Source organism: Moschus berezovskii, chromosome 17, assembly GCF_049115385.1.
Source record: "Moschus berezovskii isolate FMDL1 chromosome 17, NW_MosBer_1.0, whole genome shotgun sequence".
In the NCBI taxonomy this organism is placed as follows: Eukaryota; Metazoa; Chordata; class Mammalia; order Artiodactyla; family Moschidae; genus Moschus; species Moschus berezovskii.
This window is the reverse complement of record NC_142476.1, coordinates 4,853,264-4,880,186: the sequence shown is the minus strand read 5'-3', so window position 1 is coordinate 4,880,186 and position 26,923 is coordinate 4,853,264. Positions and strand designations below refer to the sequence as shown.

At 50.7% G+C, this 26,923-nt stretch overlaps 1 protein-coding gene across 6 annotated transcripts in view; it reads left to right on the top strand.

The window, feature by feature from the left end:
* PIK3C2B (phosphatidylinositol-4-phosphate 3-kinase catalytic subunit type 2 beta) overlaps positions 1-26,923 on the top strand; it is a 75,649-nt gene that overhangs the window by 46,204 nt on the left and 2,522 nt on the right. For all 6 annotated transcript variants that reach the window (XM_088845125.1, XM_088845124.1, XM_088845126.1 and 3 more), the window contains 16 exons: positions 1,069-1,257; positions 2,358-2,451; positions 2,589-2,683; positions 3,347-3,527; positions 4,240-4,347; positions 6,617-6,709; positions 7,501-7,630; positions 11,734-11,870; positions 16,171-16,340; positions 16,808-16,964; positions 17,269-17,378; positions 19,292-19,493; positions 19,989-20,113; positions 21,229-21,346; positions 22,611-22,692; positions 26,335-26,441. In XM_088845125.1, coding sequence (XP_088701251.1) covers positions 1,069-1,257; positions 2,358-2,451; positions 2,589-2,683; positions 3,347-3,527; positions 4,240-4,347; positions 6,617-6,709; positions 7,501-7,630; positions 11,734-11,870; positions 16,171-16,340; positions 16,808-16,964; positions 17,269-17,378; positions 19,292-19,493; positions 19,989-20,113; positions 21,229-21,346; positions 22,611-22,692; positions 26,335-26,441 — 2,098 coding nt within the window. The remainder of the gene's footprint in view (positions 1-1,068; positions 1,258-2,357; positions 2,452-2,588; positions 2,684-3,346; positions 3,528-4,239; positions 4,348-6,616; positions 6,710-7,500; positions 7,631-11,733; positions 11,871-16,170; positions 16,341-16,807; positions 16,965-17,268; positions 17,379-19,291; positions 19,494-19,988; positions 20,114-21,228; positions 21,347-22,610; positions 22,693-26,334; positions 26,442-26,923) is intronic.

The following is a 26,923-nucleotide window of genomic DNA, read 5'->3' as shown; positions in this document are numbered from 1 at the left end:
TCTCGGGTTCCAGCTGACCTCCCAGCTGGTCGTGTCCTCCTGCTTTGGGAGGCGAGATGGGCTGGGGTGGGCATTGATTGCCACCTGGGCGGGAGGTCATGAAGAGAGGGCTCCGCAGCCCCTAGAGCTTTTTCAAAAGCTGGCCTTAGGAGAGTGGAGAGCTCCGAGTGAGGATGTTAGATCTGGGAATGCCCCTCCCTACAATGGGCACTTGACTCAGGGTCAGCTGGCCAGGAGCACCAGAGCTCTGCCCGCCGCAGATGAGCTGTCTGCTGTCCACGGGGCCGCTGGGCTTCCCACCGTGCCCCTGCCTGCTGCCTCTGCCACACCCTCAGCCTTGGCGTTTCTCTGGCCCTGCCACTTTCCAAAGAGGATCTGCTGTCAAGGCAGGCTGGCAGCTCTCGGGGGTCTGTGAGCCCAGGCGGATCTCACCCTTGGGGCCGCTTCTCTCAGCTGGTTTGGAGGAACTGGTGGGGTCTGGGCGCTCCCTGGCCTGTCCTCTTGTGTACCTCTCTGGCTCTGGCATGGCCCTTGCCTGTGGCAGCTGAGGAAATGAGAGAACTGGGGCTTCTCTTGCTCGCTCCTGTCCCATCAGGGCACCCCGGCCCCTCCCTCTGCTGACCCCTTACTCATCTGCCCCTCAGCTCCCTCCCCCATTGGACACCTGATCTCCGGCCAGGCCAGGTCCCTGAGGTCCTGGGAGGCCTCTCGGCTGCCCAGACCCTGGCGTGGGGACCGCTGCCCTCTGGTGGCTCTACTTGGGAGATGCCCTCAGTGCACCTGCAGGAGGGGCAGCGGATCCAGTGCTGGCCCGGATGTCCCTGAGATTTGGACTCTGGCTCCCAAAGTTCGCTTCACACGTTGCGATCCCTTAGGGATAGCGTCTGCCGTCCCCATTCAGACTTCAGGGCTCTTGGGTGTAGCCTGGACTGAGGCGTTCACAGCGCCCCTCGGGTACTAGGCGGGAAGTTCGGGATTTCCTTAGTCGGGGCACAGCTCTCTCGGAGGCCGGCGCCCTGCAGACAGCTGGCCCCGTGCCCTCTCAGCACCCTCCGCCCCCGCCCCCAGGCTCACGGATGCCGACAGAAAGCGCCTGTGGGAGAAGCGGTATTACTGCCACGCGGAGGTGAGCGCGCTTCCGCTGGTGCTTGCCAGCGCGCCCAGCTGGGAGTGGGCCTGCCTCCCCGACACCTATGCTCTGCTGGCGCAGTGGACCCCCATGAACCACCAGGACGCCCTGGGGCTCCTGCACGCCACGTGAGTCTCGACACCCACCTTTCCGGACCAAAAGTCCTGCCCGAGCCAGGCTGTGGCACTGGAGTGAGCCAGCCCCGGCGGGGAGCCGTCACCTGGGCGTGGAAATTCAGGGCTTTCCCACTTCTGTTGCACCACCCCTACCCCTCATGCTGTACTATGAACATTTTCCAAACATAAAACAAAACTGAAGATAGTGAACATCCATATCCTCACACCTAGATTCTAACCTTTAGCATTTATTACATTTGATTTATTGTATATGTACTTCCATCAGTATATCCTGTTTTTGTATGCAGTTTGAAGTAAATTGAGACATCATAACTCTTTCCTGACTAGAGCTCAATGTTTATTTACAGTTTTTCCTTTGAGGTAAAATATACGTATAAATAAATGCACGAGCCTTATGTGTACATTTGCTGAGATTTGATGTTTGCACACACCTGTTTAGCCCAAATCTTATTACTTAGTTCTACTTTTAAAGCCATGGCTTTCTTCTTTCCTCTGGGGACACAGGCTTCCAGCCTCAAACCTCTAGATGGTACACACTGTTCCTGGCTTATTTTTTACTACTCTTAGTAATTGAAATGTATCTAATCCATGCATCTTACCTTCAGGACTTTTTGAGGCAATGGATTTGCTAATCTCTGCTCAACTAATTCTGGCTAGGTATATTGGCTTATATATAATTCCGCTGTCTCTGCTATTCACTGGACAAGTTTTGCATTAAAGGATGGTACCAAGAAGTGATAACACTTTGACTCTCATGAGGGCTCTTTAATGATGGGAATTTCTAGCAGAATGGGAATTAAGGAAGAGATCTTTGGGAGTGGGTTTAAGGACTTTGTCTCATTTTCTTTAGCTCATACAGGGAATGAGAGTGACTTCCATGGCCTGAGGCTGACTCTGACCGTGGGCTGGGACATTCTCAAGGATTGCAATCCAGAAAAGGTGCTTAGGACTCCTAGTGGCCTTGGCAGATTCTGGGAGTCATCACCTTTTCTCCACCCATGCCTCTGAGGCCCCGGTGTGAGGGTGCTTGCTCACTCCTGTGCCTCAGACCCTGGGACTGGATTGTCAGCGTTCTGGGCTCTGTTTTGCAGGTTCCCAGACCAGGAGGTGCGTCGCATGGCTGTGCAGTGGATCGGCTCCCTCTCCGATGCCGAGCTGCTGGACTACTTGCCCCAGCTTGTGCAGGTGGGAGGGCTGGCCTTCTGTCCAGTTCTGATGGTCCCACCCCCGGGGCCCCCAGACAGACTGTATTCTGCAGGGATATTGGTTGGTATAGAGTACGGACGGTCAACAAAGCCCCCTGTTCCTTGTCTCCCACCCAGGCCTTAAAGTACGAATGCTACCTGGACAGCCCCTTGGTGCGCTTCCTCCTGAAGCGAGCGGTCTCTGACTTGAGAGTGACTCACTACTTCTTCTGGTAAAACTGTGTGCAGAAAGGGGAGAGGTAGACTTGTCTCCCTCACTTCAGAGTATTTTACCTTCAGCCTGCAGAGTGGGGGCTTCCCGGGTGGCTCTAGTGGTAAAGAACCTGCCTGCCAGTGCAGGAGACAAAAGAGACGCAGGTTCTATCCCTGGGTGTGGAAGATCCTCTGGAGAAGGACATGGCAACCCACTCCAGTATTCTTGCCTGGAGAATCCCACGGACATAGGAGCCTGGCCAGCTGCAGTCCGATTGTTTGCAAAGAGTCGGACACCACTGAAGCGATTTAGCACTGCTAGGTGGGGAGCTGAGCCATCTGGGTTGCAGTATTTGGGCCAGCACCTTTTCCTCAGGTCGTCTCAGCCCACCCCTGTGGTGAGCAGAGTGGGGATCATCCCTGGCCCTCCCCTTCACCCTCATGTGGCAGAAATATAAAGAAGAAACCAGATGGATGAGACCTTTGAGCTCTACTTAAGAACAGCCTGGGCAGGCTGAGAAGTGGATGAACGCCTCTGTATCAGTTTTACATCCAGAGTCTGTTTTCCTTCCCAAATTTGGGATGGGTTTTCCAGGGAGTTGGAGCTGGTCTGGCCACTCCCCAGCCCCCTTGCCTGTGGTCCCTTGGGTGCTCTGACCACCATGCTCCCCTTTCCCGGACAGGTTGCTGAAGGACGGCCTCAGGGACTCTCAGTTCAGCATCCGCTACCAGTACCTGCTGGCTGCCTTGCTGTGCTGCTGTGGCAAGGGGCTGCGGGAGGAGTTTAACCGCCAGTGCTGGCTCGTTAATACCCTGGCCAAACTGGCCCAGCAGGTCCGGGAGGCTGCCCCGTCTGCACGGCAGGTGAGCAGGTTCTGGGTCTCTGCAGTCAATCCTAACTTCTCAGGCCTCCTGACCAGCAGGATGGCACTTGACCCTCGCTGGTGAGGGGCTGGAAGGAGGCGATTCTCTAATCTACAGGCTACAAACCATGGGTGTGTTTTCTTTGGCTTGCTAAGTATTAAAATGTTTATTTAACTGTTTGCCTTAAAGGCTGAACCAAGTTGTGTAAGTGGTTCACTGCACGAGAGCACCCAGCCAGAGGGGCCAAGTGAGGGCGAACAGTCAGTCAGCCTTTGTTCACTGTGCAGTGAGCCCCGCTTGCAGACCACCAGGGGGGCATCGTTATGTTTGTACAACGGGCCTGTATTAGGCCAATATTAGGGATCCTGGTTGCTAACCTTTAAAATTGGGAGATGATAAAGTCTAGATTATTGGCTTTCTCTGGCCACGGCCCAAGGGGCAGCTCCTCCTTGGCCTGCTGCCCACCTCGCATTCACCGCAGCCCCCATAGCCATCCTGTCATCCGCTCCATCTCTGCAGGTGTTTGGGCTGTGGCCCGGCGCTGGCCCGGGCAGGAGTGTGTGTGTGGGGTTTCTTTCATTGCGGTTTGCAGGAGGCTGTCCACGCCTCTCTGGTGATTATTTCCATACCTGCCGCTACTGGGCACCCACCTGGGGAGAGGCCTGACTCCGGTGGAGCCTCCGGCCCTCACCCAACCCCGCTCCCCCAACAGGGCATCCTCCGTGCCGGCCTGGGGGAGGTGGAGCAGTTCTTCGCCCTCAACGGCTCCTGCCGCCTGCCCCTCAGCCCCAGTCTGCTGGTTAAGGGCGTCGTGCCCAGGGTGAGTGACTGGTGGGTGTGGGGCTCTCCGAGTGGGGAGGGCTCATGGAAGCAGGGTTCTCACTGACCCGGTTACTGAGAGAGTCGAGGAAGAGAGGCTTATGTGGAGCCTCTTCCCAGCGCTGACTCGTGTGGTCTTTCACCTGACAGCTGTGTGGTGGGGGTGAGTGTGTGGTGTGGTGTGTGTGTGGTGGGTGAGTGTGTGGTGGGGGTGAGTGTGTGGTAGGGCTGAGTGTGGGGGTGAGTGTGTGGTGTGGGTCAGTGTGTGGTGTGTGGTGGGGGTGAGTGTGTGGTGTGTGGTGGGGGTGTGTGTGGTGTGGATGAGTGTGTGGTGTGGGTGAGTGTGTGGTGTGTGGTGGGGTTGAGTGTGTGGTATGTGGTGTGGGTGTGTGGTGGGGGTGTGTGTGGTGTGGGTGAGTGTGTGGTGTGTGGTGTGGGTAAGTGTGTGGTGTGTGGTGGGGGTGAGTGTGTGGTGTGTGGTGTGGGTAAGTGTGTGGTGTGGGTGAGTGTGTGGTGAGTGGTGTGTGGTGGGGGTGAGTGTGTGGTGAGTGGTGTGTGGTGGGGGTGAGTGTGTGGTGTGTGGTGGGGGTGTGTGTGGTGTGGGTGAGTGTGTGGTGAGTGGTGTGTGGTGGGGGTGAGTGTGTGGTGGGGGTGAGTGTGTGGTGGGGGGGTGTGTGGTGTGGGTGAGTGTGTGGTGAGTGGTGTGTGGTGTGGGTGAGTGTGTGGTAAGTGGTGTGTGGTGGGGGTGAGTGTGTGGTGAGTGGTGTGTGGTGGGGGTGAGTGTGTGGTGTGTGGTGGGGGTGTGTGTGGTGTGGTGTGTGGTGGGGGTGAGTGTGTGGTGTGTGGTGTGGGTGAGTGTGGTGTGTGTGTGGTGGGGGTGAGTGTGTGGTGAGTGGTGTGTGGTGGGGGTGTGTGTGGTGGGGGTGAGTGTGTGGTGTGTGGTATGTGGTGGGGGTGAGTGTGTGGTGAGTGGTGTGTGGTGGGTGTGTGTGTGTGTGTGGTGGGGTGAGTGTGGTGTGGTGTGTGGTGGGGGTGAGTGTGTGGTGTGTGGTGTGGGTGAGTGTGTGGTGAGTGGTGTGTGGTGGGGGTGAGTGTGTGGTGAGTGGTGTGTGGTGTGGGTGAGTGTGTGGTAAGTGGTGTGTGGTGGGGGTGAGTGTGTGGTGAGTGGTGTGTGGTGGGGGTGAGTGTGTGGTGTGTGGTGTGGGTGAGTGTGGTGTGGTGTGTGGTGGGGGTGAGTGTGTGGTGAGTGGTGTGTGGTGTGGGTGAGTGTGTGGTGAGTGGTGTGTGGTGGGGGTGTGTGTGGTGTGGGTGAGTGTTTGGTGTGGGTGTGTGGTATGTGGTGGGGGTGAGTATGTGGTGTGTGGTGGGGGTGAGTGTGTGGTGTGTGGTGGGGGTGTGTGTGGTGTGGTGTGTGGTGGGGGTGAGTGTGTGGTGTGTGGTGGGGGTGTGTGTGGTGTGGTGTGTGGTGGGGGTGAGTGTGTGGTGTGTGGTGGGGGTGTGTGTGGTGTGGTGTGTGGTGGGGGTGAGTGTGTGGTGAGTGGTGTGTGGTGGGGGTGTGTGTGGTGTGGGTGAGTGTTTGGTGTGGGTGTGTGGTGTGTGGTGTGGGTGAGTGTTTGGTGTGGGTGTGTGGTGTGTGGTGGGGGTGAGTGTGTGGTGTGTGGTGGGGGTGAGTGTGTGGTGAGTGGTGTGTGGTGGGGGTGTGTGTGGTGTGGGTGAGTGTTTGGTGTGGGTGTGTGGTGTGTGGTGGGGGTGAGTGTGTGGTGTGTGGTGGGGGTGAGTGTGTGGTGTGTGGTGGGGGTGTGTGTGGTGTGGGTGAGTGTGTGGTGTGTGTGGGGTCAGTGTGACTGGCTCAGGGTCTCTTCTCGTGGTGCCGAGGTGAGGGCCCGCCGGCGGTCCGTGGTCTGCCATGTACACTCCGTGGGCCCGGCGGGGTTCTCAGTGCTCCCTTGGCTGCCACATTTCGTGCTTGCCACTCTCATGCCGTCAGCCTCATGAGCCCCGTCTTAGAGGAGGGTTACACACGGGGCACCTGATGTGCCAGTAGTCAGGCAGCGTAGCAGTGGAGTGAACGCCAGGGGTAGGAGGTCAGGCGCGGGAGTGAAGCCCTAACACAGTAGACCAGGGTGAGGGCGACGGGAGGGCAGAGGAGGGTGGGCTCCGCAGAGGCCCGAGGAAACGGTGAGCGGCCGCTGCTGGAGCGGTGGGGCGGCCTTTTCCCGCCTGGGCCTGGCCCACCCCGACCCTCACCGCTACCCTCTCGACGGCGGCAGGACTGTTCCTACTTCAACTCCAACGCCGTTCCCCTCAAGCTCTCCTTCCAAAACGTGGACCCGCTGGGCGAGAACATCCGTGTCATCTTCAAGGTGAGGACCCCCTCTCAAGCCTGGTGGGACGCAGGCGGTAGAGAGAGGAAAGGAGGGAGTCCAAGGCGGGCAGAAACGGCCTCAGGGCGCTTCCCATCCTGCTGATCGCACTCATGCTGCCGCTATAGTGCATGAGAGACAGATTAACTGTGTGGGCCCAGAGAACTAGGAACAGTGTTGGAATGTACGGGGAGGCAGCTGACAGCCTGCGTCAGAAGTGTTTTCTAGGAGGTCAGCGATGGAGTGGATAAGGTGCTAACCTGCTTGTCCCTGGGGTGTTCACACTGAATGACTGTGACAGGCATGCTGAGGGGGAGGTTCATGTATCAGGTGCAAGTTGGACTTAGATGAATCTTGAGGTCCCTCTAACTGGTCCGTCCCTGATTCTGAGGAATAAATACAGCCTCAGAGCATACAGTCCAGGGGGGAAAAGAAAGGCGTGAGCGTGGCTTAGTCCCGTACATGTGCTGTATGTAAGCTCCAAATCCAATGTGTAAACACTTAACATGGATGGTCAGGAGGGCTGCATGAAGGAGGGGACCCAGACTTCGCTTCAGATGGGGGTGTGGGGTTGGGGCAAGACCACAGTGCCGCAGGGATAAAGTGTGGCTGTTGGCCCCTCTCTGGTGTCTGGCCTGGTGGGAGCTGGGTGAGCAGGTCCTAGGGTGAGGTGGAGAACCGGTCAGTGCCTGGCCACTGTAGTCTGGGCCATGCCCTCCTGGGGGAGCGGGGCCTGGTGTGAGCTGGGGGAGGTGACCGAGCTGGTTCTGGTGACTGTCCTCCTTCATCAGTGTGGGGACGACCTTCGCCAGGACATGCTGACCCTGCAGATGATCCGCATCATGAGCAAGATCTGGGTCCAGGAGGGGCTGGACATGCGCATGGTCATCTTCCGCTGCTTCTCCACTGGCCGGGGGAGAGGTCAGTCGGGTGGGTGGGCTGATGGCTGGGCAGCTGCTGTGGGGGGCGTCCTTGCTTCCTGCCCCTCTGCCATTCCTTAACGTGAACTTTGTGCTTCTCCAGGACAATGAAAAGGGCAGGATTATTCCATTAGAAACTATGGAACAGCATAAAAATGAAGGCAGGGAGAGAGACTCATAAAATAAAGCCGACTTGTAGACATAGCAACCGTGTGTACTGTGTAGACTTTGGATTCTGATTCTAACAGAGCCAACTGTGGAAAGATATTTTTGGAGACAGTTGGGGGAAATTTGCATGCAGAGTGGGCTAGATCAGATCAGATTAAAGAATGATTGTTAAATTTTTAGATTTAATGCCATAACTATGTCCTTGTTAGTTATACTTGGAATACTTATGAGTGAAATGACATGTATGGGATTTACTTAAAAATACTTCAGATGGGATTGAGGCTGGAGGAGAGAAGAGAGAAGCAGGGCTGGGTGATTGAAATAGATGAAACAAAATTAGCAAAGTGTTGGTAATTTTTGAAACTGGGTGATGGTTATGTGTGATTTCATGATACCATTTTTTTACTCTTACATGTATTTGAAAAATCCCATAATAAAAATTAAAACAATAAAAGATTATGGCTGTGAGCTGGGGAGACCACAGAGTCACAGTGTGGAATATGAAAGCAGGGGAATATGAGCTATAATTGCGGCACAGTACTGTGCCAGCGTCTGTTGTACAGTGAATTGCACGTATCCAGCCACATATACCCGCTCTGTCAGTTTTCTCTCCCCCGGCCCCTCCATTCCGCCTCCTAGGTCGGCACAGAGCACTGAGCTGAGCTCCCTGTGCCGTGCAGCAGCCCCCACAGGCTCTCTGCTTTGCGCACAGCCACGTCTGTCCCAGTGCCAGGCTGCCCCCTGCTGCCTCCTTCTCTGTGTCTGTGTGTGTTTTGGCCCTGCAGACAGGCTCATCTGTGCCATTTTTCTAGATTCCACAAATGTGCCTTCTTATACAATACTTGTTTTTCCCTTTCTGATTTTCTTCATTCTGTATGACAGGCTCTAGGTCCATCCACGTCTCTACAAATGACCCAGTTTCATTCCTTTTTTACGGTTGGGCAGCTTTCTGTTGTGTATCTATACCACATCCCCTTTACCCATTCATCTGCTAATGGACATTTAGGTTTTGTCCATGTCCTGATTATTGTACACAGTGCTGCAGTGAACGTTGGGATACATGTGTCTTCTTGAATTATGATTTTCTCAGGTCATATGCCCAGTAGTGGGTTTACTGGGTCATATGGAACCTCCATACTGTTTTCCATAGTGGCTGTATCAGTCGACATTCCCACCAACAGTGTAGGAGGGTTCCCTTTTTGTACCCTCTCCAGCCTTGATTGACTGTACATTTTATCTTTGACCAGTGTGAGATGAGACCTCATTCTAGTTTTGATCCACAATTCTCTAATAACTAGTAATGTTGCGCATCTTTTCATGTACCCCTAGGTCATCTGTATGTCTTCTTGGAGAAATACCTATTTAGGTCTTCTGCCCATTTTTTGATTGGGTTGTTTGTCATTTTGATATTGAGCTGTATGAGCTGTTTGAATATTTTGGAGATTAATCCCTTGTCAGTTGCTTCCTTTGCGAATATTTTCTCTCATTCTGAGGGTTGTCTTTTCATCTCATTTATGGTTTTCTTTGCGGTGCAAAAGCTTTTAAGTTAGTTAGAGCCCATTTGTTTCTTTCTGTTTTTAGTTTTAGTACTCTAGGAAGTAGGTCAAAAAAGATCTTGCTGTGATTTATGTCAAAGAGTGTTCTTCCTGTGTTTTCCTTTAAGCATTTTGTCCTATCTTATATTTAGGTCTTTAATTCATTTTGAGTTTATTTTTGTGTATGGTGTTAAGTGTTCTAATTTCATTCTTTAACATATAACTGTCTAGTTTTCCCTCTCTGGGCTTTCTTTTCTGATCCATTGACCCACATTTCTGTTTTTGTTCCTGTACCATACTGTCCTAATTATTGTAGCTTGGTCTGAAGTCTAAGCTTAGTCTGAACCTGGTTCCTCCAGCTCCATTTTTCTTTCTCAAGATTGCTTTGGCTATTTGGGGTCTTTTGTGTATCCATACAAATTGTAAAACTTTTTGTTCTAATTCTGTGAAAAATGCTGTTGGTAATTTGATAGTGATTGCATTGATTCTGTCGGAGAAGGCAATGGCAAGCCACTCCAGTACTCTTGCCTAGAAAATCCCATGGATGGAGGAGCCTGGTAGGCTGCAGTCCATGGGGTCGCTAAGGGTTGGATGCGACTGGGTGACTTCACTTTCACTTTTCACTTTCACACATTGGAGAAGGAAATGGCCACCCACTCCAGTGTTCTTGCCTGGAGAATCCCAGGGACGGGGGAGCCTGGTGGGCTTCCGTCTGTAGGGTCACACAGAGTCGGACACGACTGAAGTGACTTAGCAGCAGCATTGATTCTGTCGATTGCTTGCTGGTAGTAAAGTCATCTTCACAATACTGATTCTTCTAATCCAAGAACAGGCTGTACATCTCCGTCTGTTTGTGTCATCTTTCATTTCTTTCATCAGTATCTTACAGTTTTCTAAGTACAGGTGTTTTGCCGCCTTGAGTAGGTTTATTCCTGTTCTTTTTGTTGCAGTGATAAATAGGATTATTTCCTAAACTTCTCTTTCTAATCTTTTGTTGTTAGTGTTTAGGAATGCAAGATCTTTCTGTGCATTACTTTTGTATCCTGCAAGTTTACCAGATTCATTGATGAGCTGTAGAAGTTTTCTGGTGGCATCTTTAGAATTTTTTATGGACAGTACCATGTCATACAAACAGTGACAGTTTTACTTCTTCTTTTCCAGTTTGAATTCCTTTTGTATCTTTTTCTTCTCTGATTGCTATGGCTAGGACTTCCAAAACTGTGTTGAATAATAGTGGCAAGAGTGGACATCCTTGTCTTATTCCTGATCTCAGTGGAAATGCTTTCAGCTTTTCGCCTTTGAGAATGATGTTTGCCGTGGGCTTGTCATATATGGCCTTTATTATGTTGAGGTAGGTTCCCTCTGTGCCCACTTTCTGGAGAGTGTTTATCATGAATCAGTGTTGAATTTTGTCAAAAGCCTTTTCTGCATCTATTAAGATGACCATATGTTTTTTCCGTTGTTAATATAGTGTAACATATTGATTGGTTTACATATATTGAAGAAGCCTTGCCTCCCTAAGGTAAAAGTCCCCCTTGGTCACAGTGTGTGATCCTTTTAACCTGTTGCTGGATTCTGTTTGCTAGTATTTTGTTGAGGATGTTTTCGTCAGTGATCATCATTGATTCTGGCTTGTGATTTTCTTTTTCGTGATCTCTCTGTCTGATTTTGGTATCAGGATGATGGTAGCCTTGTAGAATGAGCTTGGTAGTGTTCCTTTCTCTCCAGTTTTTTGAAAGAGTTTGAGAAGGATGAGTGTTAGCTCTTCTCTAAATGTTTGATACAATTCGCCCGTGAAGCCGTCTGGTCATGGGCTTTGGTTAAAAGATTTTAAATTGCAGTTTCAGTTTCATTTCTTGTGATTGCTCTATTTGTAGTTTCTATTTCTTCTTTGTTCAGCCTTGGAAGGTTCTGCCTTTCTAAGAATTTGTTCATTTCTTCCATATTGCCCATTTTGTTGGTATATAGTTGCTTGTAGTAGTTACTTATGACCTGTTGTATTTCTGCAGTGTCAGTTGTAATTTTTCCTTTTTCATTTCTAATTTTCTTGATTTGAATCTTCTCACTGTTTTCCTTGATGAGTCTGGCTAAAGATTTATCAATTTTGCTTGTCTTCTCAAAGAACGAGCCTTTCGTTTCATTGATTTTTGCTATTGTTTTCTTCATTTCTATTTTATCTCTGCCCTGATTTTTATGATTTCCTTCTTTCTACTAACTTTGGGTTTTGTTTCTTTCTCTAGTTGCTTTAGGTATAAGGTTGATCTTTCCCCTTATTATCAAAGTTTGTCCAAATGTCCTAGGGCTTAATTTATAGGGACACATCCAGCAAAGCTTTTGTAGCCTTCTCCTGACAGATATCTTTTCTCTGCTCTGGAGAGTGACTCAGTGTCTCCCCTCACAGGGATGGTGGAGATGATCCCCAACTCTGAGACCCTGCGCAAGATCCAGGTGGAGCACGGGGTGACCGGTTCCTTTAAGGACCGGCCTCTCGCCGACTGGCTGCAGAAGCACAACCCTGGGGAGGACGAGTATGAGAAGGTAGGACTGAAGAGGGGGGTGAGGCTGGGGTGGGATGCGCGTGGCCTGCTGTGTTCCCACAAGGCCCACGCATGCACAGCGAAGACAGCTCAGCTGTGCTGCGAGGGAAGAAACACTCTTGGTGGACTGGTGCCTCCCAGTGTCTAGAGGTCGGTCATGCCTGATGTAAGCTGACCAAGCGCATCCTCTGGTATCCAGCTGGGAAGCCCTCCCTGAGTTCCTCTGGCAGACTGTTTGGAGGAAGGAGTGCCCTCTTAATCATGGGTCCTATTAAGGTCCCCTTGTGCCTTCTGAGGAGTCCAGTGATACTTTGCAGAACAAGAGTTGGAAGAAACTTAAGAGATCATTTTATCTGCTTCCTCTTTTTAATTAATTTATTTTTAATTGAAGCATAATTGCTTTACAGAGTTTTGTTGTTTTCTGCCAAACATCAACATGAATCAGCCATAGGTATACATATGTCCCCTCCCTCTTGAACCTCCCTCCCATCTCCCTTCCCATCCCACCCCTCTAGGTCATTACAGAGCCTCTGTTTGAGTTCCCCGAGTCATACAGCAAATTCCCATTGGCTATCTTTTATCCAGCTCCTCTTTTTCATAGATGAGAATTGAGGTTCGTTCAATTGCTCCCAGTTACGGAGTTGGTTTGTGGCGTGCAGGGTTGAGGGTAGATAATGACACAGAAGCGATGGAAAACGTAGTTGACTTTCCTTGGGAGAGGCTTTCTTGGCTGGTGGGGCTTTCCTGGGTGGTAGGGCTTGGTGACCTGCTGGGTTTTGTGGCTGGTCCACAGCTTCATGGCTCTTGTCTCTGGGTTAATCATGTTTAAGGGAGAGAGAGTACATCATAATCACTACGCTCGTAAGAAAATGACCTTAAACCGGAATGGTAATGGGGGTCTATGTATACTGACTTTTCTTGACCAGTGCCTTTTATCCCTCAGAGAAAACCTACATGGGCAGCCAAATTATAACCAGAATTGTTCAGTGAACATGTAATTAGGTGATCTTCCAAGGCCATGAGTGTTTGCGTTCCCCAGGGTTTAATTCCTGGCCTGCTGAGTTCTTTGTACTCTTCTTGGGCCAGTTCATCATCTCCTGTTACTTTACCCCCGCTTGCTGATGACTTCCAGAGCCATTCCCTCTTCCCTCTCACCGCCTGATTGCTGGAACTCTGCTTGTGTTGACCTGTGTGTCAAACTCAAGTCAGAACCGAGCTTTCTGGCTCTCTTTGTCCTCTTGAAACCTGGTTTTTGTATGTTTCCTGAGTGATAAGACTCTCTGTGTGGTCTCCCAAGACAGAGCCATGAGTCTTCTGTTTTTTATTTTATCTCTTTTAGCTTAACGCTGTACTGGGTCTCCATCGCTGTGCAGGGGCTTCTCTGGCTGCAGAGCCAGGCTCTAGGGCCCGTGGTCTTCAGCAGCTGTAACAGGCTGGCTCTGGAGCTGAGACTCAGGAGTTGTGGCACTTGGGCTTAGTTGCCCCGCGGCATGTGGAATCTCCCCAGATGAGACATCGAATCTGTGTCCCCTGCATTGACAGGTGAATTCTTAGCCATTGGCTCGCCAGGGGGGTCTGAGCCGTAAGTCTGCCTGATGCCCCCACTCTGCTTTACCAAGCCCTGTTGATTCTGTTCCACAGAGGCCTCTTGACTCTGTATTTCTTCTTCTCACCATTCCTTTCAGCCGGTTGCTGTCTGCCCCCTGAACCACTGGAATGCCTCTTCTCTTCCCATTATCATTCTCTGCTTGATTTTGGAATCTTCAAGTGCAAACTGCTAGTATCACTTCTTTGCTCTCTGTTCTTCAAGGGCTCCCTGTGTCCTAAAAGATGAGCTCATCATCCAGGATTTGCTGCAAAGCCTTCTGTAACCCAGCCCCGCCGAGCCCTGTGGTTTCCTGCACTGCGCCTCCCGTCGTACAGTCACTTATGTTGCAGCTCAGGGAGTTACTTCCATCTCCTAGATTGCTTTAGACGGTAGTACCCCCTTTGCCAGGAAAGCCCTTTCTCCCTTTCCCCGTCCCTCCAAACCCGCCTCCTCTGTGTTGCAAGGGTTAAGGGCCTCTACCCCTGGAAAGAAGTAACTATATTTCTGCCCTCCCTCAGCTCCATATACTATTTATACTAACAGGTATTTTTCAGGTATAATAGCCACCATAGACAGGCACTGTGCTTGGTGTTGGAATTGTGATTACTCCTTGCCAATGTAATGAAGAGTCATGATAAATGTTATAGAAGTTTGTACAACAAGAATACACACAGAGAGAAATTAACTCAGCAGCTCAGTGTTTAATATGTCTTTCAAAGGCAACTCTCAGCTCCTCTAGCGTTTCCACTAGAATGACGCTGGTAGTTTCTTATGGTGCCTTCCAGGAGGGAAGAACTAGAGATGCTTGTCTCTTGGCCGCCTACTCAGCAGAGTACCCCCATCCTACATGTGAAACCCCTTAGATCAGGAGCGCTCTCTTTGTACGTCGAGACTTCCTCCCAGTAAGCAGCTAACACCCTGTATAATCAGGTGAGGGGACTTCAGTAATTTACTCTGTGGCATAGTACAGGCATACAGCTGCTTTGTAAGTCAAGACACAATACATTTCAGGTAGCAAGAATACCTGTGACAGGAAGACATGTAGGTAGAGTTGGTCCAGACTGAGAGTTGATGGGTTATTGAGTGGTTTCTTTTCAGTTACATATTTCCCTATTATGAATGAAATGAAAGTCGCTCAGTCGTGTCCGACTCTTTGCAACCCTGTGGACAGTAGCTTACCAGGCTCCTCTGTCCGTGGGATTCTCCAGGCAGGAGTACTGGAGTAGGTTGCCGTTTACCTTCTCCAGGAGATCTTCCCAACCCAGGGATCAAACCCGGGTTTCCCGCATTGCGGGCAGACGCTTTACCATCTGAGCCACCAGGGAAGCTCATTTCCCTATTATAGAAGCCATCTTTTTCTTCCAGAACGTACATTCTGTGAGTTCTTTATAAACTTTCTGTTCTTAACTTCCTAGGGATTAGTCATCTGGTTTAATTTAACAAGTAGCTGGGAGATTTCTGTGTTTTGAAGTAGGCCTGTGGAGCAGCCAAGAGGCTGCTGGGAGATAGGATCACTGGGCCCTGGGAAAGGGAGAGTACTTAACTCTGAGTGACTGTTGGTGTCTGTAGGGGATCGGTGGGGAGGAGTCAGCACGCGCTGGGAGGGTCTGGGAACTCAGGAAGGACCCTGGGAAAGGGAGAGTACTGAACTCTGAGTGAGTGTTGGTACCCATAGGGGATCTGTGGGGAGGAGTCAGCGTGTGCTGGGAGGGTCTGGGAACTCAGAAAGGTAGGGGATCAGCGGGGAGGAGTCACTGGGGCTGGAGAGTCTGGGAACTCAGGAACATCCCTGAAGGCTGGGTAGAAATTTGCAGAGGGAGATGGGAAGGGCATGTTCTATAGCTGGGAAACTTGCTCTCATGCTCACTTTCCTGCTTGGCTCTGACAACTGTGGCCTCTGCTCAGGAGTCTTTCTTGAGGTCTTAGGAATTCTATGAACCTCCCAAACAGGATTTGGAGGATGAAAGGTGTCCATTCATGAATTCCATACATTTTTACTGGAAAGACAGATAAGAGGGCAGATATTAACCAGATAAAATAAGGTAGAGCCAACCCCTTACTCCTCCCCCTCCTGCTTTAAACTCAGAAATAGCTCTAACACATTTTACCAATTAAAGATGTCTGATTTGCAAGTGTAAAACACCCTCTAGAAGTGTTAAAACTTCCTCAGCTCTTCCTTGGAGTGAAGTGAATTTAATTAGATTAGCATTTATTGGTTACCAAGAACACCAGAAATGGGAGCTCTACTGGGGACGAGGAGATGGACGGAAGAATTCTGAGCAGGGTCAGGAGGGGACCCTTGAGTGTGCCGCCTCAGTGCTATGCTGGAGTTAAGGTCACCACAACTGAGCGGGAAAGCTGTAAACATCAAGCTCACCTGATTCTGGGCTGGTCAAGCCTGGGCTCCTGAATCAGCCCATTGTCCTTCCAACCAGCTTCCCGAGGAGAAAGAAAGGTGCAGAAAGTGTCGTTTATTGCAGATAGTGGATATATACATATAAGCCTCCCGTCTCCTTTTTGCCCCATAAGATACAAGACACGTTTCTGTGTGCCTCAGGGTGTATGTCAGTATGTGATGAAGGCTGCCCAGGCAGATGTGAGAGCCCCTGGACTTCTGGGAGAGGGTCAGGGTGGGCTCGGGTCAGCCTGGTTTTGCCCCTGGGGTCCCTGCGCACCGGCTTTACATTGTCCCGTCTGCGTGCCCTCCTCTCAGGCTGTAGAGAACTTCATCTACTCCTGTGCTGGCTGCTGTGTGGCCACCTACGTCCTGGGCATCTGTGACCGACACAACGACAACATCATGCTGAAGACGACTGGCCACATGTTCCACATAGATTTTGGCCGCTTCCTGGGCCATGCCCAGATGTTCGGCAACATCAAGCGGTAAGCAGTCCCCTGAAGCCAGCGTGTGCGTGTTGGCCAGGGAGGTCAGCAGAAATGGTTCAGAGCTGGAACACAAGCCCACGATGGGAGAAGTCCCCCACACTGCAGATCGTGACCCCTGGGTTGAGCAGCTCTGGGGAAGAGAGCACGGAGGCCTTGCAGAAGAAGGCAGGGACCAGCCCTTCTCCCTGCCTGCTGAGGGCTGAGCAAAGGGAAACGAGCCCAGACCACAGCTAAAAGAAACACCAGATACCCGGGGGAAACCACTACCTCACAGGCAGGGGACCAGTGAGCACCGTGTCTGGGCATCTTCTAAGGCTAAAGTGGGAAAAAAAACAGTGTTGGAGGAGCCCATGGACCCAGTGTCACACAGGTTTTGAGGGACGAGGGAAAGCTTCCCCCGACGCCCACATGGTGAGCTCCCTCCTGCCTGCTGACCTTCTGCCTGTGTGTTCCCCTTGGCTCAGGGACCGCGCCCCCTTTGTCTTCACCTCGGACATGGCGTATGTCATCAACGGGGGTGACAAGCCTTCCAGCCGCTTCCACGATTTTGTTGACCTTTGCTGCCAAGCCTACAACCTCATTCGCAAGCACACCCACCTCTTCCTCAACCTTCTGGGCCTGGTGAGGAGCTCCATCCCTTTCTGAACCCCTCCTTCTTATCATCTGACACCATCTTTAAGACTCCCTGTCTTGCTTCCGGAGATCCGCTTCTCTGAGCCCTAGATAAAGGCAGGGCCCAGACCACCTTTGGACAGTGGTGTCTGCTGGTGTCTGACTTCCTGCTCCAGACCCCCCAGCTCCTGTGGCCTGCCAGCCACTGCCCACCGCATCTCTCTACTACCCTGTGGAAGGGTTAGGGAGCAAAGCTATAGAAAATCTTGAATTCCTGGTCGTTACAGACACCCTCTCCTCTTTGCTCTCCTAGATGTTGTCCTGTGGAATCCCTGAACTCTCAGACCTGGAAGACCTCAAGTACGTGTACGATGCCCTGAGGCCTCAAGACACGGAGGCCAACGCCACTACCTACTTCACCAGGTGAGATACTCCATACAAAGCATGCTGCCCGTTCTGGGTAGGTAATTTCCAGGCTGCTCGATGGGGAGGAGATGGGCTAGGGAGATGGGAGAGGCTTTGCTCTGGTGGCAGAGCTTAGAGTTGACAGCATGGGTCGGCTGTCTGACTTGGGTGAGTCGTCTTAGAATTGACAGCATGGGTTGGCTGTCTGACTTGGGGGAGTCGTCTTAGAGTTGACAGCGTGGGTCGTCTGTCTGGCTTGGGGGAGTCGTCTTAGAGTTGACAGCGTGGGTCGGCTGTCTGACTTGGGGGAGTCGCCTTAGAGTTGACAGCGTGGGTCGGCTGTCTGACTTGGGTGAGTCGTCTTAGAGTTGACAGCGTGGGTCGGCTGTCTGACTTGGGTGAGTCGTCTTAGAATTGACAGCATGGGTTGGCTGTCTGACTTGGGGGAGTCTTCTTAGAGTTGACAGCGTGGGTCGTCTGTCTGGCTTGGGGGAGTCGTCTTAGAGTTGACAGCGTGGGTCGGCTGTCTGACTTGGGTGAGTCGTCTTAGAGTTGACAGCGTGGGTCGGCTGTCTGACTTGGGGGAGTCGTCTTAGAGTTGACAGCGTGGGTCGGCTGTCTGACTTGGGGGAGTTGCCTTAGAGTTGACAGCGTGGGTCGGCTGTCTGACTTGGGTGAGTCGTCTTAGAGTTGACAGCGTGGGTCGGCTGTCTGACTTGGGAGAGTCGTCTTAGAGTTGACAGCGTGGGTCGGCTGTCTGACTTGGGGGAGTCGCCTTAGAGTTGACAGCGTGGGTCGGCTGTCTGACTTGGGTGAGTCGTCTTAGAGTTGACAGCGTGGGTCGGCTGTCTGACTTGGGGGAGTCGTCTTAGAGTTGACAGCGTGGGTCAGCTGTCTGGCTTGGGGGAGTCGTCTTAGAGTTGACAGCGTGGGTCGGCTGTCTGACTTGGGGGAGTCGTCTTAGAGTTGACAGCGTGGGTCGGCTGTCTGACTTGGGGGAGTCGTCTTAGAGTTGACAGCGTGGGTCAGCTGTCTGGCTTGGGGGAGTCGTCTTAGAGTTGACAGCGTGGGTCGGCTGTCTGACTTGGGGGAGTCGTCTTAGAATTGACAGCGTGGGTCAGCTGTCTGACTTGGGAGAGTCGTCTTAGAGTTGACAGCGTGGGTCGGCTGTCTGACTTGGGGGAGTCGTTTTAGCCCTCTCAGGCTCAGTTTCCCACCTGTGCTGGGGTGCCAGCCTTTATACGGAGGTATTGTGATACCCTGCTTGCATTCTCACCAGGTCACGGTCAAGGCTGTTGTCTGTGGGGCCGTGTACAGTAGGGATTTTGTAATAGTTTTTAGCTCTCTCAATCAGGCCCTTCCCCCTTGTCAGAACATGGAATTTCATGGTTCCATTTCCCATATTCGATGTTTTTAGACACATTATGTATGAAAGCAGGAAAGTGCCTATGTACTAATGTCTACAGTTTTGTCCATTTTATTATGTACCCTTTTGGGAAGTTAGCGAGTTAAATTTTCTCTGGGGCTAATACAGTACCTTTCCTTCGGAACTAAAATCTCTGTGTTGGGTTTTGTTTGGTGGGGATCCGTTGTCCTGAAGCTTGAAACTCAGTTTGACAACAGTATTGAGACTTTTACACGGTGACCCCATGGTGGCATCCCACAGTTCCTTCCCACTTTGGATTAACTATCTTTGGCCCAGGTGGGCAGTGAGGGGAGATGAGACTCCCAAGGTCCACAGGAATAAACTGTATCTGTATTCAGATCATTGTGTGCAGTCATGTCCTTATGAGGCTAGCACACGGGAAATGATCTGATCTGAGCTGTGTGTTAGCCTCAGGTGTCGGGCGATATTCCTTGAGATACAGCTCTGCCCAGGCAGTGGGGACTTGGGTCAGTGGTTGCAACCTTTTCTTCCCATCCTTCTGCAGGTTGATAGAGTCCAGCCTTGGCAGTGTAGCCACAAAGCTCAATTTTTTTATTCATAACCTGGCTCAGATGAAGTTTTTAGGCTCAGATGATCGGCTGACCCTCTCCTTTGCTCCACGAACACACACTCTCAAGAGCTCAGGCCGCATAAGCGATGTGTTTCTCTGTCGCCACGAGAAGATCGTCCACCCCACCAAGGGCTATGTAAGTTTCTGCTCCGGCCTGACTCTCTCCTGCTCCCACCACCCAGCTTGTTGCAGTTCTGTTTCTTTCCTTCCACACTGTGGGTGCTGGGGCTGACTGAACACCCTGTGCTGGGGGCAGTTGCAGACCCTTTCCCCTCCCCTGCCCAAGTGGCCTGCCTACAGTCAGGGAGCTGAGTTGGATGGCTGTTCCCTCTGAGACAAGGGTCTTGTGAACTACGGATTCTTGTGAATCTTTGCTTTCATTTTCCTGTATATGTATATTATCTTCGTCTCTGTTAGAGACATTTTTATCCTCTTCCTTCTGGAACGCATAACTCTTCCAACACACACACACACACACACACCACCCCCACCCCCCCGGTCACACACACACCACCCCCACCCCCCCCGTCACACACACACACACACACACACACACCACCCCCTCTTGTCCCCTCACCTGCCCCCTTCATTGGTTTGGCAGGGGGTATTCACTAAGTTTTGGGCTTTGCAGATTTACGTGGTAAAGGTGATGCGAGAGAATGCTCACGAGGCCACTTACATCCAGCGGACATTTGAGGAGTTCCAGGAGTTACACAATAAGCTGCGGCTGCTTTTCCCTTCTTCCCTCTTGCCCAGGTAACTGCTCCGCCTGCTCTCTCCACTGAGGGGTAGCGGGGAGGGCAGACAGGGGCTGGGCAGCACTTCCCTTGGGAGTCAAGACCTGCGTCCTTGGTTTTCTTAGCTGGCAATGTGCGATGGATGGCATCACCGACTCTGTGGACGTGAGTTTGAGTGAACTCCGGGAGTTGGTGATGGACAGGGAGGCCTGGCGTGCTGTGATTCATGGGGTCGCAGAGAGTCGGACACGACTGAGCGACTGAACTGAACTGAACTGAATGTGCGATGACAAGCGCTCCCCCTGCTGGCCAGGGGGCTTCTGAGGCTCTCAAGTAGTCTTCCTCCAGCCTGGAAAACGAGCCTGGGTGCACCTGCCAGGGCAGCAAACTGGGTCTAAAGGCAGGGGATTGGTGGCATCTGAAGATGTTTGAAGTGTCTAATCTTCTAAAGAGTAAAAGTATTTTTGAAATACATAAAGAAAATGTGGTGTATATACAAAATGGAATGTTACTATACTGCGTTCAGTTCAGTTCAGTTCAGTCGCTCAGTCGACCCCATGATTGCACTTACATGAAGTACTTAACAGAGTAGTCACATTCACAGAAACAGCAAGTAGAACGGTGGTTGCCAGGGGGCGGGAGCAAACGGGGAGCTGCTTAATGGGTACAGAGCTTCAGTTTTGCAAGAGGAAAAGGCTGGAGAGGGAGGGTGATCATGGTCGCACCACAGTGTGAGTGCATTTAATTCTGAACTGTACACTTAAAAATGGGTAAGACAGTAAATTTTATGTTAGATGTGTTTTACGACAATTCCAAGGAGCAGTTTTTCTAATAGAATTTGTACCGCGATGGGGAAAACTGGCGGCTCCAGAGCTGCCTGAGCACTTCTGGGCGGCTGTAGTACTCTGCTCAGCATTGTGGCTTCCTCTGCTGGGGTCCGTGGAATTGTCCAGTGGGCGATGCTGCGCGTGCGTCCTGGGCACAGACCTGGGGAGCCGGGCGAGGCCTGCAGCGGGGGAGAGGAGGGAGGGAGGGAGGCCGGGGAGAAGTGCGGATCAGGTGGTGAAAATGAAAGTGGAATGGGACTAAAGGCTGTTGCTTCCTTTTCTTGACCGTCTTCCCACCGGCCGCCAGCTTCCCCAGTCGCTTCGTGATTGGCCGCTCGCGAGGAGAGGCGGGGGCCGAGCGGCGCCGGGAGGAGCTGAACGGCTACATCTGGCACTTGGTCCACGCAGCCCCGGAGGTGGCCGAGGTGGGTGGCCCTCTGTCCCTGGCCGGCCTGGCGCCGCTGAGGGGTGGGGAGCGTGGACGGAGGCGGGTGGCCATCGCGGAAGGCGCTTGCGTTTTCTGGGTCTGTCCGGGGAGGGGGGAGGGCGGTGGGTCGTGGCTCCAGCCCCACTGAGCTGTGCCCAGAAACGTGAAACCAGACTCGCAGCCGGGCACACGGTGACACAGATTCGTGTCAGGTGCCATAGACAGTGCTTGTGCTAAGCAGGAGCCTGAGGAAATGGAAGGTTTCTGAACAAGCTGAGTATGTGCACCACCTGGATTTTTCTTTTAAACAAATGGTGTTATAATTTGGTATTATTATTAATGGTCATAAAGACAGAGTCATCAGGAGTCCCATCACCCTAAAAAACCGTCTAACCCTATTTCCATGTTTCCTTCCTATCTGGCCATATGTAAATGTGACTTTTCCAGTTTTATAGTGGTTTTTTATTTTTACTGAAGTGTTTACAGTTACCATAACTTCAAATATCTATGCCAAGTTAATACACTGACTTGCAATACCATCTCTGTAACCACTCGCCTCTTGAAAGATATTTAGATCATGCGCCTCCCCACCTTTTCACTATTAATGCTAGAGTGGGTATTGTCACACATTTTAGTTTTTGTTTCCCTAATTGCTTAGGAAACATTCTCAAAAGAAGGATTTTGTCCAAGGCTGGCTTAAGCTAGGGATCGAGCCTGGGACCAGGCAGTGAAAGGTCTGAGTCCTAACCACTTACCTGCCAGGGAATGCCAAAACAGACTGCTTTTGAGTTGACGTGACTACTTTTATTTGCTTTCTTTTTTCAAAACTTTTTTACATGGGAACTTTCAAACATACAGAAAAATAGAGAAACAGTATAATGAATACCTATATATTCCTCACCTAAACAGGTATTATTTTTTGCCATGTTTGCTTCATTTGTTTTTTCTGAAATATTTTAAAGTAAGTCAAAGGCATCATGACATTCTACCCCTAAATACTATGCATCTCTAAAAATCAAGGACATAATTTTACATAACTGGACTGTTGTTACACCACCCAACTCTTAGCCCATATTTAGAATTTCCCTGTCGTCTCCAAAATTCTTTAAACAGTTGGTGTTTTTGAGCCATGACCCAAATAAGAACTGCATATTACACTTGGCTATCACATTTTGTAAGTCTCTTTTAATGTTGAAGAGTTCCTTTTTTCATTGTGCCTTCGTCTTACTGAGGAATGACCCTGTGTTCTGACTCTCTTCCAGTGTGATTTGGTGTATACCTTCTTCCACCCCCTGCCCAGGGATGAGAAGGCTGCAGGCAGCAGCCTGGCTCCCAAGTCCTCAGGTATGGTGCCGTCTCTGTGACATTTCTGCCAGCTTCCCTCTTGTTGCTGTTCAGTCGCTCAGTCGTGTCTGACTCTGTGACCCCGTGGACTGCAGCACGCCAGGCTTCTCTGTCCTTCACCATCTCCCAGACTTTGCTCAAACTCATGGCCATTGAGTCGGTGATGCCATCCAACCATCTCATCCTCTGTGTTCCCCTTCTCCTCCTGCCTTCAGTCTTTCTCAGAATCAGGGTCTTTTATAATGAGTCACTTCTTTGCATCAGGTGGTCAAAGTATTGGAGCTTCAGCACCAGTCCTTCTGTTACTGAATTTGCAAGCCTGTGTGCCCGATGCACAGTGAGGCCCATCAATATGAAACAGTAGAGTCTGGAACAGAGAAAGGTTTATTACAGATTCATACAAGGAGATGGCTGGCTCATGCCCTAAGAACCCCAATGTTACTGAAAGCTTTCAGCAAGGCCTTTTAAAAGCAAAAGGTGAAGAATGGATGTGGTTAGTTCTTGCAGACTTCTCGGTATCAGAGTCTTGTTCTTGAAGTTAGGTCAGTGGTCAGGTAACAACGTTCCTGTGAATCTCTGCCGGACGAATGTTATTCTCTGTCCTGATAAGAAAGGGCAAAATCCTAAGGCACAATTTTAACCCTCCAAGGTCCCAGTCCTGGCTAAGGGGTGGCGTATCTCAGTTGGCAGCTCCTCAGGGCCAGGTTCCCATGTCCTGCCCAGCTGTCATCCCTGAGGCAGCCTGGCATCCAACCCAGTTGGTCCTCAGTCTCCTCAGGTTGCCCAAATGGGGAGACCAGGTCCCCCAGACTGTGACCAGGCAGACGGCCACTGCTGGAGGGTCAGAGAGACAGGGATGGGGGAAAGGGCACCGCTCCTCAGGGCCAGGGCTAGTGGAGGGCCTGAGAGAGGGCTCCCGGGAGTCATCCCCAGTCTCCTCCCTGGGCCCCCCAGCTCACCACTGCCGAGGCTGGGTAATCGGGAGGGCCTGCAGGAGGAGGCCTGGATCTGCCTCTCCCCTCACTCCCACCTGACGACCACCGCACACCCACCCTTCACTCAGTCACTTCCTCGCTGACAGTTGCCAGTGGCCGCACAGGAAACTGGTGTTGCTCCTTGACAGTGGCTGCTTGTGGGCAGGGTCTGCTGAGGGACCTGAGCCACTGCTGAGCAGGACCTGTTGCCCAGTAACAGGTGCACAGTGATGAGGACAGCAGGGGGCTGCCTGCTCAGGGCTGTGCTCACCCTGTTACACTTCCAGTGAGTATTCAGAGCTGGTTTCCTTTAGGATGGACTGGTTACCTCCTTGCTGTCCAAGGGACTTCTCGGGAGCCTTCTCCAGCACCACAGTTCAAAAGCATCAATTCTTTGAAACTCAGTCTTCTTTATGGTCCAAATCTCACATCAGTTATGACTACTGGAAAAGCCGTAGCTTTGACTACGTGGACCTTTGTTGGCAAAGTAACATCTCTGCTTTTTAATATGCTGTCTAGATTAGTCATAGGTTTTCTTCCAAGGAGCAAGTGTCTTTTAATTTTATGGCTGCAGTCACCATCCACAGAGATTTTGGAGCCCAAGAAAATAAAGTCTGTCACTATTTCCAACTGTTTTCCCATTCTATTTGCCATGAACATGATGGGACCAGATGCCATGTTCTCAGGTTTCTGAATGTTGAGTTTTAAGTTTTCACACTCCTCTCTCACCTTCATCAAGAGGCTGTTTAGTTCCTCTTCACTTTCTGCCGTAAGGATGGTATCGACTGCATATCTGAGGTTATTGATATTTTTGCCAGCAGTCTTGATTCCAGGTTGAGCTTCTTCTAGCCTGGCATTTCTCATGATGTGCTCTGCATAAGTTAATAAGCAGGCTGCCAGTACACAGCCTTGACATCATACTCCTTTCCCAATTTGGAACCAGTCCAAAACAGACAGAACCTGTCTGGTTCTAACTGTTGCATCTTGACCTGCATATAAATTTCTCAGGAGGTAGGTAAGGTGGTCGGAGAAGGCAATGGCAAGCCACTCCAGTACTCTTGCCTAGAAAATCCCATGGATGGAGGAGCCTGGTAGGCTGCAGTCCGTGGGGTCGCTAAGGGTCGGACACGACTGAGCGACTTCACTTTCACACATTGGAGAAGGAAATGGCAGCCCACTCCAGTGTTCTTGCCTGGAGAATCCCAGGGACAGGGGAGCCTGGTGGGCTTCCGTCTATGGGGTCACACAGAGTCGGACACGACTGAAGTGACTTAGCAGCAGCAGCAGCAGGTAAGGTGGTCTGATATTCCTATCTCTTTAAGAATTTTCCACAGTTTGTTGTGATCCACACAGTTTAAATTTTTGGCACAGTCAGTGAAGCAGAAGTAGATGTTTTTCGGGAATTCCCTGTTTCTATGATCTGATGGATGTTGGCAATTTCATCTCTGGTTCCTCTGCCTTTTCTGAACCCAGCTTGTACATCTAGAAGTGAAATAAATGCAGTCACGTGGTAATTTGAATATTCTTTGGGATTGGAATGACAACTGACCATTTCCAGTCCTGTGGCCACTGCTGAGTTTTCCGAATTTGCTGGCATATTGAGTGCAGCACTTTCACAGCATCATCTTTTAGGATTTTAAATAGCTCAACTGGACTTCCATCACCTCCACCAACTTTGTTCATAGTGATGCTTCCTAAGGCCCACTTGACTTCTCATTCCAGAATGTCTGGCTGTAGGTGAGTGATCACACCAGCATGGTTATCCAGTTCATTGAGACCTTTTTGTACAGTTCTTCTGTGTATTCTTCCTCCCTCTTCTTAATCTCTTCTGCTTGTTAGGTCCATGCTGTTTACTGTGCCCATCTTTACATGAAATATCCCCTTGGTATTTAATTTCTTGAAGAGATCTCTAGTCTTTCCCATTCTGATTCTGTTGTTTTCTATTTCTCTTCATTGTTCACTTAAGAAGGCTCTTCCTTGGAACTCTGCATTCAGTTGTGTATATCTTTCCTTTTCTCCTTTGCCTTCTGTTCTCTTTTTTTCTCAGCTATTTGTAAGACCTCCTCTGACAACGATTTTGCTTTTTGGATTTCTTTTTCTTGGGGATTGTTTTGATCACCGCCTCCTGTACAGTATTACAAACCTCTGTCCATAGTTCTTAGGGCACTCTGTCTATCAGATCTAGTCCCTTGAATCTATTTGTTCCTTCTCCTGTATGATCATAAGGGATTTGATTTAGGTCATACCTGAATGGCCTAGTGGTTTTCCCCACTTTCCTCACTTTAAGAACCAATGTAACTTCTCCGAACCTTCCAAAAGGTAATGTTTCCTGCCCCCATTTCTTCCCAGGCCTCTCTCCGTGACTTGTCTCTGTCCCTTTGCTGACTGGCTAAAGAATCTGTGGGGTGCCCAGCTCCTTGAGCAGATTTCTCGGGGACTGGATCTGCTTACAGACTGAAATTGGATAGACTCACCCAATCCAAGTCATGTTCACAGACACCAACCTAAGGAATGCTCGCAGATGCCACGGGGCCGATCCCTGATGGGATATCAGGAATCTGACATGGAGATAGGGCAGGGGGTCAGAAGAAAACAGAAACATCTGCCTGGCACCAGATGGGGACAGGGCTGGCCCCCTGATCTTTGTCTGTGTCCTTCGTCCCTACAGAAGGCACGTGGGCCCGGCCAGTCGGGAAGGTTGGAGGAGAGGTGAAACTGTCCATCTCCTACAAGAACAGTAAACTCTTCATCATGGTGATGCACATTCGGGGCTTGGTAAGTGCACACACAGTCCTCATTTGGGTAACTATCTTTCTTCTGGTACTTTTCTGATGGATGAGACCTTTTTTGTACCCCCCTCTCAGGAAAGTAATCACAAAAGTTACTAATTGAATCCCCAATGGGCCTGCTCCCATGCTAGGCCTATGCTAGACCTATGTCCAAGCAATGCTGGACACAGCTTCTTAGTACCTGTGGCCTTTGGCAAGTAGCCGAGTTACTCTTAGTCTCATTAAAATGAGGGTGATGTTAGCATCTGCCTCAAAGGGTTGTTATAGGGCTTAAATGAGATAATGCATGCAGAGTACTTAGCATAATGCCTGGCATTATTGTTATGGTGATTATTTTAAGGGAGAGACCCAGGGGGCCTATTTCCTGGCTATAGAGGTAAGGCAGCCATGTGACATCCTTCAAGCATAATCAAGGGAGCATATAATTACTAAATTTGTGATATGTTTCTGAGAAACTTATGAGTGGAA